The sequence below is a fragment of the Lycorma delicatula genome, chromosome 3 (genome assembly GCF_047948215.1).
Source record: "Lycorma delicatula isolate Av1 chromosome 3, ASM4794821v1, whole genome shotgun sequence".
Lineage (NCBI taxonomy): Eukaryota > Metazoa > Arthropoda > Insecta > Hemiptera > Fulgoridae > Lycorma > Lycorma delicatula.
The window spans coordinates 133,306,146-133,322,095 of NC_134457.1; the positions used below are offsets into that span (position 1 = coordinate 133,306,146).

A 15,950-nucleotide genomic window follows, 5' to 3' on the forward strand; every position below is an offset into this window, starting at 1 on the left:
AGTTTTAATTGTAGTTATACATAGGCATGCATACTGAAAAACAAATTTAATTTCTATTTACCATGGATGTTTTAAATTAATTTTACTTTTATAATACTAACTGCTTGTTAATATACAAGGACTATTTTTTAAGTAAGGTTCATTTTTTAATTCAAACAAAACTAGTAAAGATATTGTCTAAACTATTTTTATTTCACTTTTTACACTTTACGTCACTGAAATCAACCACCTATGAAGACAATCAGTCTTCAATCATTGTTTTCATTTCATCAGTGTCAAACCACTGACTGCTGAGAAACTCCTTCAGGTAGCAGGACAGGTGGTAATCGCTTGGTAGTAGGTGTGGGCTGTATGGTGGAGAGTCCATTTGTGCTCCCGTCCAAAAAATCTGATTAACTCTAGAGTTTGAGTAGCAGAATGAGGTCGTGCATTGTAGTGCATTAATATAACTGCAGATGTCAGTTGATCATGTTGCTTGTTTTGTATAGTGTGCCAGAGCTTCATCGGGTGTTGCAATATGCTGCTGAGTTTATTTTTGTCCCTTTGGGCATAAAATCGATTACAGAACACTGTGTCTATCCTAAAACAGTTGCCGTAATCGTGTGTGTTTGTGACATTGTCTATTTTGCTTTCACTTTGACTGGAGATGTGTGTTGCCATTCCATTGACTACTGCTTTGCTGCTGAATTGATGTGATAAACCCATGTCTCATCCCCTGTGGAAGTATGGTCCAAAAGTACATCTCCTTTCTCAATGTATTGGGTTAAAAATGTTAAAGTACTACTCCATTCTCCTTTTTTGGTGTTCTTTTAGAAAGCAGCCTGGGAACTCATTATAAGCACAATTTTTTTTAACTGCAAGTTTTCAGAAACGATTTGTCCTTGAACAGTCTTACCCATTTATGCACTTCGCTGTCACTCATTGAATTAGGCTTGTAAACCTTACAAATCTGGTGATGAATGTCCACTGCAGACATGTCTCTTGGGGGTCAAAAATTTAATCTGTGATTTTTTTTTTTGTATTGACCGCCGAATTTCACAATCGGTGGGCTGCTCAGTATTTGTGGCTAACGACCGTGGTTGCTAGCCACAAATAAATCCTTATAAGATGCACCTTACTGAAATTACATTGAGCACTGTTTTAAATGTATTAAAATGGTTTGTTTAAAGTGGCTTTAACATTGGCATTACTTCATGCTTTTCAATTTTCAATGTCCTGTTTCACATGTAATGAAACCATTAGCTTGTCTGGAGCGCAGTTTATCAGAGCCTTTATTACAATCCATGTTTAATAGGTGAAAGAAAGAGTGTATCATTTAGCTGGTTCTGGAGTTTCTTTTAGTATTGTTTCTTCATAAGAAGAAAAGAGTACATTAATTAATAGGTTTCATAAAACATCTGTGTGAATGCTTGGCATTTATTCAGTTTTCACCAAAGGAGTTTAGATATTCATTTTAATTCATGGATGTAGATAACACTTATATATATGTTTTAAACATATTTTTTTGCAAAATGGAAGACCAGTCAGGATTTTATCTAAAACTACCTGTGTGGAAGTATGGTTGATTTAATTTTTTACTTTACAATAAAGTAAATGGCCTTTTTTTATTTAAACTTCTTCAGGAATGCTGTTAATGATAATTAAATATGTAATATTCATCATTCACAGTATTTTTAACACATATTCAATGATAAACTATTAGCCATTATTCTAATATATAGAAGCAACTGTCAGCTGGTCTAAAATATTTATAAGGTCTGTTTGAATAAAATAATTATTTATTTTTCAATCTTTAATGATCATCTACTTTGTTTTAGAATATCCATTGGACTGAAAATATGGAAATATCGCTTGAGGTACTAAATCAACTCAATAAATTAAATCGTAGTGAACCATATACTGGATCAAAAGTACCCTACAGTACATTCTATTTACCTGAGTTGAGTGAACGAGTTGATCTTAGAGTTGATTATGTCAGATGGGTACTTGAAAGACCATGGCAAATAGAAAATGTATGTTATTAACTCATTGTGAATATATTTGCAAATGTAACATAATTTATATGTATAAAGTAGATATAATTCCATTGAAGTTTTTAGTTATTTATAAAAAGCCAGTGCTGTATAGATGCTTCATAATGTTTGCTTGATAAAAAACTATTCATTGTATTTATTTCCACACCTTTTACTCTTCAGTTTGTAAGAGCTTAAATTAATAATGTAGAATTACACAATTTTATTATCACGTGCCATACTTTTTACATATTTGAATATAGATGGCAATAGTTAAAAGGTTTTCTAAATATATAACATGAATTTTGGAAACATATGTTTTTGGAGATCGATAAAAGATTCTTAAAAGTTCCACATAGTCAGGAACATCCAATACTCTTAATATTCTTTTAGTTCCAGAAATTGAAATATTGTGTTATTTTTGTTCTATTAACCAGTAATAAAATTCAGTAGTGCAGTAGTTTAGCCCTCCTCAGCCTCCTAGTCTTTGATATTACTAATACAGTCAATTCAGATATTTGTTCAAAGCAATTGTTCTGTATAAAATAAGTCTGTGAAAGACATTTTAATTTTATGCTACTTGTTGGGCTGAAAATTAGTAAAATATAATCTTCAGCACTTTGAGTTTATTTTCCAAGAAAGGTTAATCACAACAATTATACGATGGTTATATGTGACACTTGCATATAACAAACTTTTATTAACATAAGTGTTAAAATAAAAAACATGGGACATTAACATACATGGACATCAATTTTCTCAGCAAAAAGAGCATTCTTTTCTTTCATAAATAATGGATACTATTGTGTATTCAGTGTTATCTGAACAGTAAAACAAAAAGGTTTTCACTGTATGTAAAGTATGAGTGAAAAGTGTATAGTAAGAGTAAAATTGAAATATTTTCTGAGCATGCACACAATATGCTCTTCTTATTTCTTAAGTTTATGTAAAAAATGAATTAAACAGGCCTGTCTCCCTTTTTAAAGTTTTTCCAACATTCTTTGATATGTTTTATCCCTTTATTCATTTGGTACTTGAAAGTAGTGTGCTATTTTTGAAAATGATAATACTGTACTATAGTTCAATGTGGGTATGATATTACATAGTTCATTGTATGGTATTATTTGCTACACAGACTACAAAGTTTAATTAAAAATAAGTGTTTTCAGCGACTAAAATAACAATCAATCACATCTTATTTTTAAAAAAAATATCAGAAAAAGTAAAATGCACAATTTATTAATTTTTATTTTAATGTCTATGTATTTTTTTTCTTGTTAGCTATTGCAGTTTTAAGAAGTGTTTGTTAATGCATGCATTACCTAGTACATACACCACTGTTTGTACAATCTACGCACAGTTTTAGTGGTAGTGAACATTTTTTATATGTTATGTATTTTGAATAAATTTCTGGATGTTACTTTTACCAGGTACGTAATAGTGTAGTGTGTAGGGTACTGCATTTTATTTTATTATTTACCTTTTTACCTTAATATAATAGTGTGTAAATTCTGAACTGTAGTGCAGTATTTGGTCATTTTAACACATGTTACTTTATTAAATATTATTTTTGGATTATCCGCAGCAATTCTCTATCAGTTATTATCATGGATAATTGGTAGTTGACATTAATTATGATTCTATAAATAGCAGGAAATATTTGTATGGAAGATCTTTTCAGAAATATAGTATAGTTTAAAAAGTGAATCTTAATAAATTTATTATTTCAAAAAATCTTAAACCGCATTTTGTCACATTGATTAATGAATAAACTGTAGAACCACTTTTAAGCGAAAATTTTTAAGAGATCTATTGATAAATGTAAAATGTTCATGGACTTCCCTTTTGCTAAAAATGTTTTGTTTCTTCACAATTTATTCATACATGCACGCGCCCACACACACACACACACACACAAATGCACAGGGTGTCCAGGCTAAAAATATCCAAAAGTAATGGCTGTATTTAGAAAACCAGTCATTGTAATCTCTTAAACATAGACTTTAGGAAATATCTCTAAGATTTGTTCTATTAGGTCTTATTCCTTTGGCATATTATTCCTTAGGCATATTCCATTGGTCTTAAGACCAATGGAATATGCATATACAGGCAAGCTGACTCACAATGCAATTGTAGTCAGCTGAGATGTGGACCTCACAACAGAAGGTTCAACGCTTGCTTTGATTGGTGTAATTTCAATCAGTTATGCTCGTTCAACAGTGTATACAAACTATAACTATAACATATACAGTACATAACTATAACATATACAAACTATATAGTTACTGATATGCAATTACATACTTGGCTCAGTGAACAAGGCAGCAGAAAAAACCACCTCACTCCTTACTTCTTTTAACAATTATGACAGTATGCTGCTTGTTGATGTCTTTGTGCAGGAGTTGTCTTTGATTCATCTTCTACAGTAATTACGGTTATGGCACGTAAAATGCGCATATTATATTATAGTAACTGTGGCAAATAGCGGCAAACACCACCTCAGTGATGCACAAACTTAGGAGGATTGCTCGGAAAGACTATGGGATGTCGGGTCATCAAATGTACATGGTGTACTGAGGTGTCTTCAAAAGCATGACCTCTTACGCGGCGCCCTTTTGGATGCACAGGTTGGATATGAATAGAGCACTTCTTCAAAATTTAAGGAGTGCCCAGCGCAGAGCCTTAATTATATGTCTGGTGTTTTTAAAACAACCTCCTACGAGGTTACCACCATATTAGGAAAGGCTCTCCCAATTGATTTATTGGTGAAAGTTCGGGCAGCCATGTAGAAATTGCAAAGAGGCCAGGAGGCCGAGGTATTTGGGATGCGGTTTTGAGCTGGGCCAGTACCAGAGTGGAACAGTGATCACAATGCACCGGATCTAAATTTCTTTCAGTTGCCCATCCCCTGTCTGCGGAAGAGGCTGCAGAGCCTCGCGGTGGAAGCATGGCAGATGGAATGGAACACTATGACTAAGGTAAGATCCTTGTATAAGTTTATACAGGATTTGGGGGGGGTCGTGTGCCTTGAGCTCGTTTTTAAGGGCAACAGGTGCCCAGGTGCTCACCAACCACGCTAAATTGAACCAATATCTGTTTGGTTCTGCCTGGCTGCTGATGAGCTGTGCATCTGTGGGGAGGTCCAGACAAATGAACACCTTATCAAATGAACAAATGAACTTAGAGGTCAAGGGGAAAATTGGCCACTCACAAGCAGCAAGTCAATGTGGCTCTCGCCACATTGTCAGACCATGTGTGAGTTCCTAGGTATGGTTGCTTTGTTCAACCGTCCGTAGTTTACTTAAGGGAAACTAACCCTGCATTGCCGTGGGAAACTAACCTTGAATATGGCTGACCACCAGTCATTTATTATGGATCCAAACACTATAAAATGGTGGACAGGTACTTGCTGGCATTCAGCGACCTAGGCGTGGCAGCAAATTGCTGTCTTGATATAAATTTATTTATTGAAGTCATATATATTTTTAGTAATTGACGGGGATGCGCTTACCCATTTTAGTTATATATGGCAAGTGAGCAGTTGCGACACATAAACTGGTGGTGTATGGCACTGCACTTAGTCCGCTCATGCTGTTAGGTAAGTTCTAGGAGCTATTTAGGACACTGGTTGTTAAACTGTTACGAGGCTCGGTAGCTTTTTGTGGCACAGACATTCAGTCTTATGCTTTAGGGTGACCAAATGGGGTGATAGTGGGAGAAATTCCAAGCAAACCAATTCAGTAACTGTGAGTGATTTAATTTCGATACCATGAATTATATATTAAGCAAAGAGGTGTTGTAACTGTGAATAATTATTTAGAAATGTAATATATATGTTGTAGATAGATACAAAAGCTGAAATGGAAAAAAATATTTTTTCTGTTTACTTAAAACATAAAAATAAATCAATAAAAATTGATGTAGAGTATTTACTTTTGACTCCATTTTTCTAGATGTTTTGTAAGTCTTAGTCCCAATTAATAAAGATTGTTTACTGCTGTAATAAGAATCATCAAAAATGTTTTACCTTGATGGTTCTTTTCTTAACAACTTTGTATTATCTTATCAAAAGTAGTTATTTTGTATTAAAGAAGCTTTTTCTCAATAACCTAATTATAGTTCAAATAATTTGCATTTTATGGTTATTAATTTCATAAACATGGTACATTGTATTTTATTAATTATAGTAAGTCTTTTTTTTCTTGTTTCAGGGTAATAAAAGGTATTTCTGCAATTTTCCATTTCTCTTTGATGCTGAAGCTAAGCTGTCTCTTCTTCAGACAGATCAGTCTATGCAGGTATTGTATATTAGTCTGTTTTTTCCCGGAATGTAATTTTGTTCTTACTTTTTATGAGCATTTATTTTTAACTAGTAATGCATGGATGGCCAAAATTTTAATATCCATTTCAAATTTGCTACCCCACTAACAGTGTAGTACCTTCTTGGTTAATTAGTGGGAGAATGTATGGTTCCTCAAACTTCCTCATACAGGAAAACACTGCACCAACTCCAATGCAAGCTTTCAGTACAGAATGCACCTTTATTAGTTTACATTGAAGAAGAGATATGTTACATAATTTGTTTTCATGCCCAAAAAAATCAAACCTTGTGAAATTCATGAAAGATTGCAAATAAATCAACCAAATGTCATGGACTCAGTTTTGTGTAATTCTCAGTAATGACTAGTCATCCAGGTTGTGTTATGTATTAAAAAACCAGTTCTATTAATAGTGGACAATAATGCTTTGCACATCAATAAACCTCATTTGTTTTATCATCATATTCAAATTCATGATATAGTTGAACAGTTTCAAATCTTTTTTGGCATTGCTTATCATATTATGCACAACAAATTAGCTAAATTTCATTTCCTTAAATATCAGTGTAAACCCTATTCAGGGTTTGCAAATAGATTCCTTTGCATTTATACTATTGGGAAACCATGATTTGTCTGTTATTTACCCTCACGTTGGCTCCTTCCACTTGTTTGAAAATTTAAAGGAAATCTTGTAGTTTTCCCAACTTTGAAGGTGTGAAAGAAACAAAATATTTGTTTGAGAATTGGAAGGAAATTTCTACAGGGAAGCATTCAGAAAACTCATTTATTGCTGGATTAATGCTTATTCAGTTTTGGTAGTTCTATTGAAAAGCGACGAAGATATGAATTTAATGCTTCTCTTGTTTATTTTTTTTCTGTTTTTTCTTGTTTTTTAATTTATTGTAAATCAGCAACAGATGTTACTTTTTTAACATTTTATACATTTAGGATTACAACCTAATACTAATTTAATAATATTAGAATATAATTAATTAACTAGCCTTAGTTTTTAAATGTTGATTTGATATACAATGTAATTTTGTAAGCTGTTTGCAAGCGCATGTAATGAAGAAGTAACTTAAAATGTTTGTAATCCCCTCCACATTCTAATATGAAATAATCTTTTTACAGTTTATTATAGTATGAGATGGCATAGTCACTTTTTCACCCTCTGCTGAAGGTGACAACCCATTAGTAACACATATGGTCATTCAATAATTTAAGGGACAAATGATAAGAGCAGAGACTTCTATAAAATAGATTAAAAGTATCTTATGTTCAACTTGGCACTTCTGTCATAGAAAATATTGATTGTTCAAAAATAATAATAAGAATAAACAATTGATTATTAATAGGTTTATTATTATAAATAAGGGTAAAAAGCATACGAAATGAAAAATTTTAATCATAAAAGGAAAGTTTTCTTAGAGACTGTTTCAAAGCATTAAGGGAGAGTATAGGTCTCAACACATTAAGTATCAGATCTCAGCTAATTAATATAAAGGTAGTTTGTAGTGTCTAATGTTGAAAATAGCTAAGCCTGGGTGCTTACTTCGCCAAGATAGGCGAAGTAAGCAATACTAAAAGCAAGATAGGTGAATTGGCATGAACTGTGGTTAGCTGAAATGTTCACTGTTAGGATGAGTTTTGAAGTGCAGTGTGAGAGGTGTAGGCATTGACCTCGCTCCTGAAAGCGAACCAGAGCAGAGAGAGATAGCGTTTGTTTTCTTTAGAAGCTTATTAAATTTGTGAATTTGTTTCTTGATTTTTTATTAAATCTAGATGATTTTTGAGTAATTTAAATTGTAGGACTAAATTGTTGCATCAATACTTGTTTTGTTGTTATGAGAATAATAGTATATTTGGTGTTTAAAGGACTCAATCAAGTAATGATCTTAGTGCATTCTAATTGAACTTAGATATGGGAAAAGTTTTTATGGTGTTAGGGGAAGGTGAGAGGATCACATTCACGAATCAGTTAATTTGATAGTTGAGGGTTGTAAGTTATAGTAGGTGGTTGTGATTGGAAGAAGCTATATGAAGGTGGTAGTAAATTGTATAAATACACCAATGGAAATGTCTGCTGAGGTATTTGCATCAGTGGTATCCTGACGGAGACCAAACTAATGAGTGTGATGAGTTATCAGATTTAGAAGGTCTAAAAGACAACTTACAGTAAAGCCCGTCAGTGATAGGTACAGAGGAGGTGGTGTGGTGACCAGGATCGTCATGAGGCGGGTGTCTTTTCCTACGGGGATCAGGATGTAATAGATAAATATTCTGAGAATGTTTATCTATTACTGTTTTTTGTAGTTAATAAGTGCTATAATTACAGTTTTTAAATTCAAATAAAATTACTGCTATTTTAGAAAAACTTTTTTGGCTTGCTTTCAGTGGCAAGGAATACGTTGTGCTCTTCAATTTGTAAAAATGTAAATAGAGTTTATTTTAGATTAATTATTTATTTAGCATATATCACTTATTAATCTAATTTTAGTATTTTTCTTCATTAAATTTTGTGTTATTATTGGTTTATCTGAATTAAAATTCTATTTAATTAAGGAATTTTTTCACTCTTTCTTAATCATTATTTTTATGTATTAATCAAGTCACTATTTTATTGCAGATGCAAACAGCTATGAGTGAAGCTGCAACTCAAGTAATTACTCAGTTCCTATTTTCACCTGTTATTAGCTCTGTCAGTCAGTTTGTACAACTTGATGTGTCACGGGAAAACATTGTTCAAGATACTCTGAGAGAACTATCATGTTATTCTGAAAAGGATTATAAAAAACCTCTAAAAGTAAGTTTTATTGTTTAATTTATAACTAACAGAATCTATTTGAAAAGATTTTTATTTACAAATGTCAGTTCTTTACTTTTTAAAGGTACATTTCCTCGGTGAAGAAGCTGTAGATGCTGGTGGTGTTAAAAAGGAGTTTTTTATGGTACTTCTCAAGTAAAAACTAGACCCAAAATATGGTATGTTCCATTCTTATGATGAAACAAATACCATTTGGTAGTAAGTTTTATTGTTTAATTTATAACTAACAGAATCTATTTAAAAAGATTTTTATTTATAAATGTCAGTTCTTTACTTTTTAAAGGTACATTTCCTCGGTGAAGAAGCTGTAGATGCTGGTGGTGTTAAAAAGGAGTTTTTTATGCTACTTCTCAAAGAAATACTAGATCCAAAATATGGTATGTTCCGTTCTTATGATGAAACAAATACCATATGGTTCAGTGAGGACTCATTTGAGGATGAAGTTATGTATTATCTCATAGGTCAGTTGAACTTGTCTATTATATTTTTATGTTTTTTAATAATTTCAGAATTCAAATTGGGTCTGTCAGTCAAATTTATAAAATATTTATATCACATACACCAGTGATAGATGAGAAAACGTTTATCTACAGGGGCTACAAACTGAGAAATATACTTTTTTCAGTATCTTACTTGTATCTTGTTCGTTTTATGATGTGCAGTTTTGAGACTACCCAGCATTATTTTATGAATAACTAATAATAGATCAATGATATTATGTAACAATATTAAGGAAGTTTTATTACATTAGTGCTGTTTGTTACTTGTGTAAAGAAAGGTACCGACAATCTACATATAACTTTTGGTCTAATGCAAATCTCCAGTTATCTAGTGGTACAACTGCTGTTAATTGATTAACCTATTACTTGCAGTTAGTGTTTAATTATTAGATCTTTTTTTTTATAATCATTAAAAGCAACCATAGCTAGCTTTAATCCTGTTATTGGTACTGACATAAACTTGAATTTGTAAATGTTTTTTTTTTATTCACATAGGGTCTTTCTTACAAAATAACAGAAAATTCTATTTTCATCTTGCATACATTTATCACTCAAAATTAAAAATCTAAATTTTAATAAGTTCCATATTACATTTATTAATAAGATTTCTTAATTTTTTTGTGTCTTAGTATTTTCATAGAACAAAACAAAACAGACATTCAGTGTGGTTTACATTTAATTAGAAAGTTGTGTAATTTGCTAACACCAGTTTGAGTATATAAGAAATTTTCTTTGTTGCAATTGTTTCTAACTTGCCCAAGGAAAATGTTGGTATTGTTATTATTACTTGGTGCATGTATATTAGCTTAATTTTTTTGGGTACCATCAATGAAATTTTTTTAATATTGATTATTTCACACAGTATTGCCGCACTTCATTAAATGACAAACACAATGCACTCTAAAATTCCAAAATGAACTGAAGAAAATAAATAAAAAAAGTTGCAGAGAAGATAAACACAACCGTAAGATGTCTTAGAAATTTTAATCTTCCTCAAAAACAGGTTAAAGGGATTTTTCACTGTAACATTGTAAATGACAGGATATGAATCTGATGTGGTTCAAATTTTACTTATTTTGACAACATATTTTCAATGCTTGGTGTACAATATGTGGCTCCTGCTCACATAGTTATTGTGGTGTTCTTTTTGTTAGTTTTTATTTTTATTTAATGTTAATTAGTCAGTCGGATAAATGTCTTTTATCATCTTGGTTGTATAGCTCTACTTTAAGCATAATGCGTATTATTTGTATTGTATGTGAAACATTGGTGGTCTTTCTGCGGCAAGAAAAATTTATATGAAAATATTTTTGCTGTGATTTTATTTCATAATTTCTGAACGTGTATGCCTAACTGGAGTTATTGTTACACTTTAAAAAATTCTGTCAAATATTGTATAATGCCAGAGAGGATTAAAATGTAACAATAATTTTGAGAAGAAAAACCAAAATAAATATAACATGCAAAATGGTAAAATTAATTCAAGAAAAAATTTGTATTAACTCAGTGTATTCTTTTTTGAAGTGAATACAATAGTCAACTGGGTTTAATTTGGCTGATCTGTAATTTGTTGGTACTGTATAAATGGTAGACTTTGTTACTGTATTATGTCAATGCTGCTGTAAATCAAATTCAACTGAAAAAATTTTTTTAATGAGATATTAAATAAGCATTCCAGTGACATACATACTTTTCTTTCATTGTTTTTTTTAGAAATTGCAATTCTACACAAAAATAAAATGTGTAGTGTTTAACAACACTAATAATGATCAGAGAATGCATTAATATTTTTTCTCACATAGGCTGTTTTCTTATACGCAAATTTAAATGCACTAGTTGCCAGCATTAATCTGCTTTAAATTTCATTCACAAGTAATGTCTACAAGCAAAAGAACTTTATTAGGTTATTCAATGTCTAATTAAACTAAGTCAAGTACGAGACCTTAAGAGTAAGTCTTTACTCTCAAGGTTTATGGATTGATGGAAGAGCAGTTCATACACATTTAAATGACATTGTCATTCTAATTGGAAGCATCCATCATTACCTAGACAGCCTTGTCCTTACAGAATAAGTACATTCAATATTCTAGCCTCACTGAAAAAATAATAATTTGATATAAAGTCTGTAATAATGAAATTAACTGTGGTCTGTAGAAATGTGTACTTAGTCTGAAATATTTAAGGTTGGATTTGCACAGCACTACAATATATTGAAAATTATCATGTAATAACTACTAAATTTAAAATTTGTGTGAACATTTAGATTGTTTCATATATGTTGAGTATCAAATGTCACAGCAGTAGTGCAGATTGACTTCTTTATTTTCATATACTGCCATGTAGAAGGTTAGGAAAGTGTAAAATAATTTACGTTTAGTTATATAGTTTTTTAGTTATAAAATTATATTCTATTTTTTATGAACCAAGAAATACCTAATTGTAAATATTCACACACTGATTTCCCTACCAATAATACTATTTTTCTTCATTCCTGTGAAAAAATCATAATGAAGTTTGACTGGTTTGTAACTAAAAATATTTAGTTGACTATTAATGTTAAAAATTTTATTTATTATAAATAATACAGAGCAAACATTTAAGCCTTATTATACGGTATTCTTTTAAATACAGACCATTGTATAAAGAGAAGGTTTTGTTAAATTGTAAATGGTAATACAGGTAACTTTTGAGTTCTTTATTATGAACAGAATTGGACATCCTCCCCTATTACCAATTTTATATGTTCCTTAGCAGTTTAAATTGTGCAACCCACTTAATTATCTGTGGCAAAGATAAACAAGTATGTTCCTCCATGTATTTCTCAACAAATACTCTAATGAATTAAAAATAGAATTTAATGTTTGCTCAATGTTCCTTTGTGTTATACAATAAAGGCTAATTTCCCAGTATCTGTGCTACATCTTTCCCTGAATGCTTTGCATTAGTCCATGTGGTTTTGCAAGACTGCAGATTAAGGATAACCTTACAGATTTCTGGTGTTACTATTAGATGACAGTTGTGTTTTTGTTGATAAAATCTGTCTGATTATTTAAATGTCAAATTCTTTTATCCATTTAAAATTTTCAGTATATCATTGCAAATTCTTTTATTCCATTGTACAAATAACATTTAAAAACCAGTAGTAAAATATAAATTGTAAGAATTATGCATTATTATTCTATTGATTTAGTTTCTATTATTTTTTTAGGAGATATTGTGTTACATAATTTGTAATTCATACATAGAAAGATTTTGGTTTCAATACATAGTTTTGATTGTATTTTAAAAATAGTATTTAGTTTTGTTCTAAGATATAATTATTTAGTAATGTGTGACTGTTATTTTTTATAATTTTTTTTTTTCTATTTAGGTCTTCTGTGTGGCTTAGCAATCTATAATTTTACAATAATCAGTTTACCATTTCCTGTAGCTTTGTATAAAAAGCTCTTAGGTGAACCAACAACACTTCAAGATCTCAAAGAACTTTCTCCTACTTTAGCAAAGTTAGTATAAAAATAACTATGTATTTGAAAATAATAGTATTAATTTATTTTTAAAACTTGTATTTAAACATACTTATTTAAATACTTATTCCTGTTGAAATACTTTTTTTTTTGTATTTTTATTTTTCCAGCTACATAGTTAAAATGTACTCCTATAATTAAATAATTTTATATAGCTGTGTAATTATTTATTTAGCATTCATTCATAATTGATCAAAATTATGTCTCATTACTGCAAATTACTATGTATAAATTATGTAGATTTATAAAATAAACACAAAGGGAAAAGGAAATCTTATTGCAAATAAAGCAAAAATCAAGCCCAGTAAATTATACAAAAATAAAATCTGCCCAACGTGTAATATTCCCTTAGAGACCCAAGAAGTAAAAAAAAAAAAAAAAAATCAGAAGAAATTACTTACATTTGCAAATTAATTTTTAAGCTAAAGAGTCACTATCATGAACATCCTAAATCTCTTTATCCCTTACTTTAGGGTGTCATAATATGCAATCAAATCATAAAAAATGCAGGAGAATTCATGGCATAATTGGTTCTATGAATTCTATCGTAAAAAAAACTGTTGTGATCTAGGGATAGTCATTGCAGTATTAAAATGGATACTGTTTGATGTATTCTTATTATTCTCCTACCCAAGAAATCTCTCTCTATGAATCATGAGACCTTGCCGATGGTGAGGGGGCTTGAGTGCCCAGTAATATAGAGTAGTTGGACCGAAGATACAACCATATCAGAGAGGTATCTGTTGAGAGCCAGACCAAGCAATGATTCCAGAAACAGCTGAAAGCAATGAAAAACAACAGCTGCTTTTTTTCCAAGAAAATATAACACTCTGCATTTTCATATGAGGTTGGAGGTGCCAAAACATTCTGGAGGTAAACTAGCCCCCTGTTCAGATCTCCGGGTGGGGACTACTAAGGAAGGGGTCACCAGAAAATTGAAAAATAACATTCTACGAGTCAAAGTGAAATGTTAGAAGTCTAAAAAAAGGTTGGTAGGCTAGAAAATTTAAAGAGGGAAATGGATAGATTAAATGTAGTTGTAGTAGAAATTAGTGAGGTTTGGTGGGAAGAGGAAAACAATTTTTGGTCAGATGATTTTGAAATAATTAACACAGCTTCAAATAAAGGGCAGTCAGGAGTAGGTTTCATAATGAACAAGAGGATAGGGAAGAGAGTAGAGTGTTTCAAAATGCATAGCGACAGAATCATTGTAATAAGGGTTAAATCAAAACCTAAGCCGAAATCGATTGTTAACATCTATATGCATACAAGTGCCTATGATAATGATGAGGTAGAATGTATACGAAAAAATTGATGAAGCAATTAAACATGTAAAACGGGGTGAAAATTTAATAACAGTTGGAGATTGGAATGCAAGGAAGGAAATATTGTGGGTGAATATGGGCTGGGCAAAAGGAATGAAAGAGGGGACCGACTTATAGAGTTTTGCACGAAGTATAATTTAGTAATTGCCAACACTCTGTTAAAAAATCATAATAGAAGAAAATACACATGGAAAAAGCCAGCTGGTACTGCAAGGTATCAGAAAGATAATATCATGGTTAAGCAAAGATTTAGAAATCAGACTGCAAAGCTTACCCTGGAGCAGACATTGATAGCGACCATAATTTAGTGATAATGAAATGCAGATTGGGGTTTAAAAACCTGAAGAAAAGGTGTCAATTGAATCTGTGGAATTAAGAGAAGCTTAAGGATGGGAGGTAAAGAAAATTTTTGAGGACGACATCACAAGAGGTCTGAGTAATAATGATAAGGTAGAAAATTTAGAAGAAGAATGTTAAAAAGAAAATCTTAAATCAGCAGAAGCAAACTTAGCAGAACAAAGAGAACTGGTAGTAAACCTTGGATGTTAGATGATACATTGCAGCTGATGAATGAACATAGAAAATAAAAGAATGCTAGTGATGAAGAAAGTAAAAGGAACTATCGACAATTAAGAAATACTATAAATAGGAAGTACAAACTAGTAAAAGAAAAGTGTTCAGAGAAATGAACATTGGTAAAATAGATGGACCATACAGGAAAGTTAAGGAAAATTTTGTGGTACATAATTTAAAATCTAATAATGTGAATTTTCTAATGAATTAGAAAATGGTGTTATAAAGGAAGAAGAGGAATTGGAAGAGGATGAAAGGAGAAAAACAATACTGAGATCTGAATTTAAGAGAGCATTAAAAGATTTGAATGGCAGAAAGACTCCTGGAATGGACAGAATACTTGCAGAATTACTGTGCACTGCAGGTGAGGAATAATAGATAGACTATACAAACTGGTGTGTAATATTTATAAAAAAGGGGAAGTTCCATCAGACTTCAAAAAGAGTATTATAGTCATGATACCAAAGAAAGCAGGACCAGATAAATGTGAAGAATACAGAACAATTAACTTAACCAGCCGTGCATCAGAAATCTTAACTAGGATTCTGTACAGAAGAATTGAAAGGAGAGTGGAAGACGTGTTAGGAGAAGACCAATTTGGTTTCAGGAAAAGTATAGGGACAAGGGAAGCAATTTTAGTGCTCAGATTAATAGTAGAAGGAAGATTAGAGAAAAACAAACCAACATACATGCATTTATAGAGCTAGAAAAGGCAAGGATAACGTAGACTGGAATAAAATGTTCAGCATTTTAAAAAATGAGGGTTCAAATATAGAGATAGAAGAACAATTCCTAAAATTTACAGGAATCAAACAGCAACAGTAATAACTGAAGAACATAAGAAAGAAGCCGTAATAAGAAAGGGAGTCCGAC

The 15,950-nt window shown here is 31.2% G+C and overlaps 1 protein-coding gene across 4 annotated transcripts in view; it reads left to right on the forward strand.

Annotated features, from left to right (window-relative positions):
- The window catches only part of Herc4 (HECT and RLD domain containing E3 ubiquitin ligase 4), a 106,036-nt gene that overhangs the window by 65,856 nt on the left and 24,230 nt on the right, over positions 1-15,950 (forward strand). For all 4 annotated transcript variants that reach the window (XM_075360588.1, XM_075360589.1, XM_075360587.1 and 1 more), the window contains exons 14-18: positions 1,818-2,012; positions 6,224-6,310; positions 8,958-9,134; positions 9,439-9,616; positions 13,026-13,158. In XM_075360588.1, the coding sequence (XP_075216703.1) occupies positions 1,818-2,012; positions 6,224-6,310; positions 8,958-9,134; positions 9,439-9,616; positions 13,026-13,158 (770 nt within the window). The remainder of the gene's footprint in view (positions 1-1,817; positions 2,013-6,223; positions 6,311-8,957; positions 9,135-9,438; positions 9,617-13,025; positions 13,159-15,950) is intronic.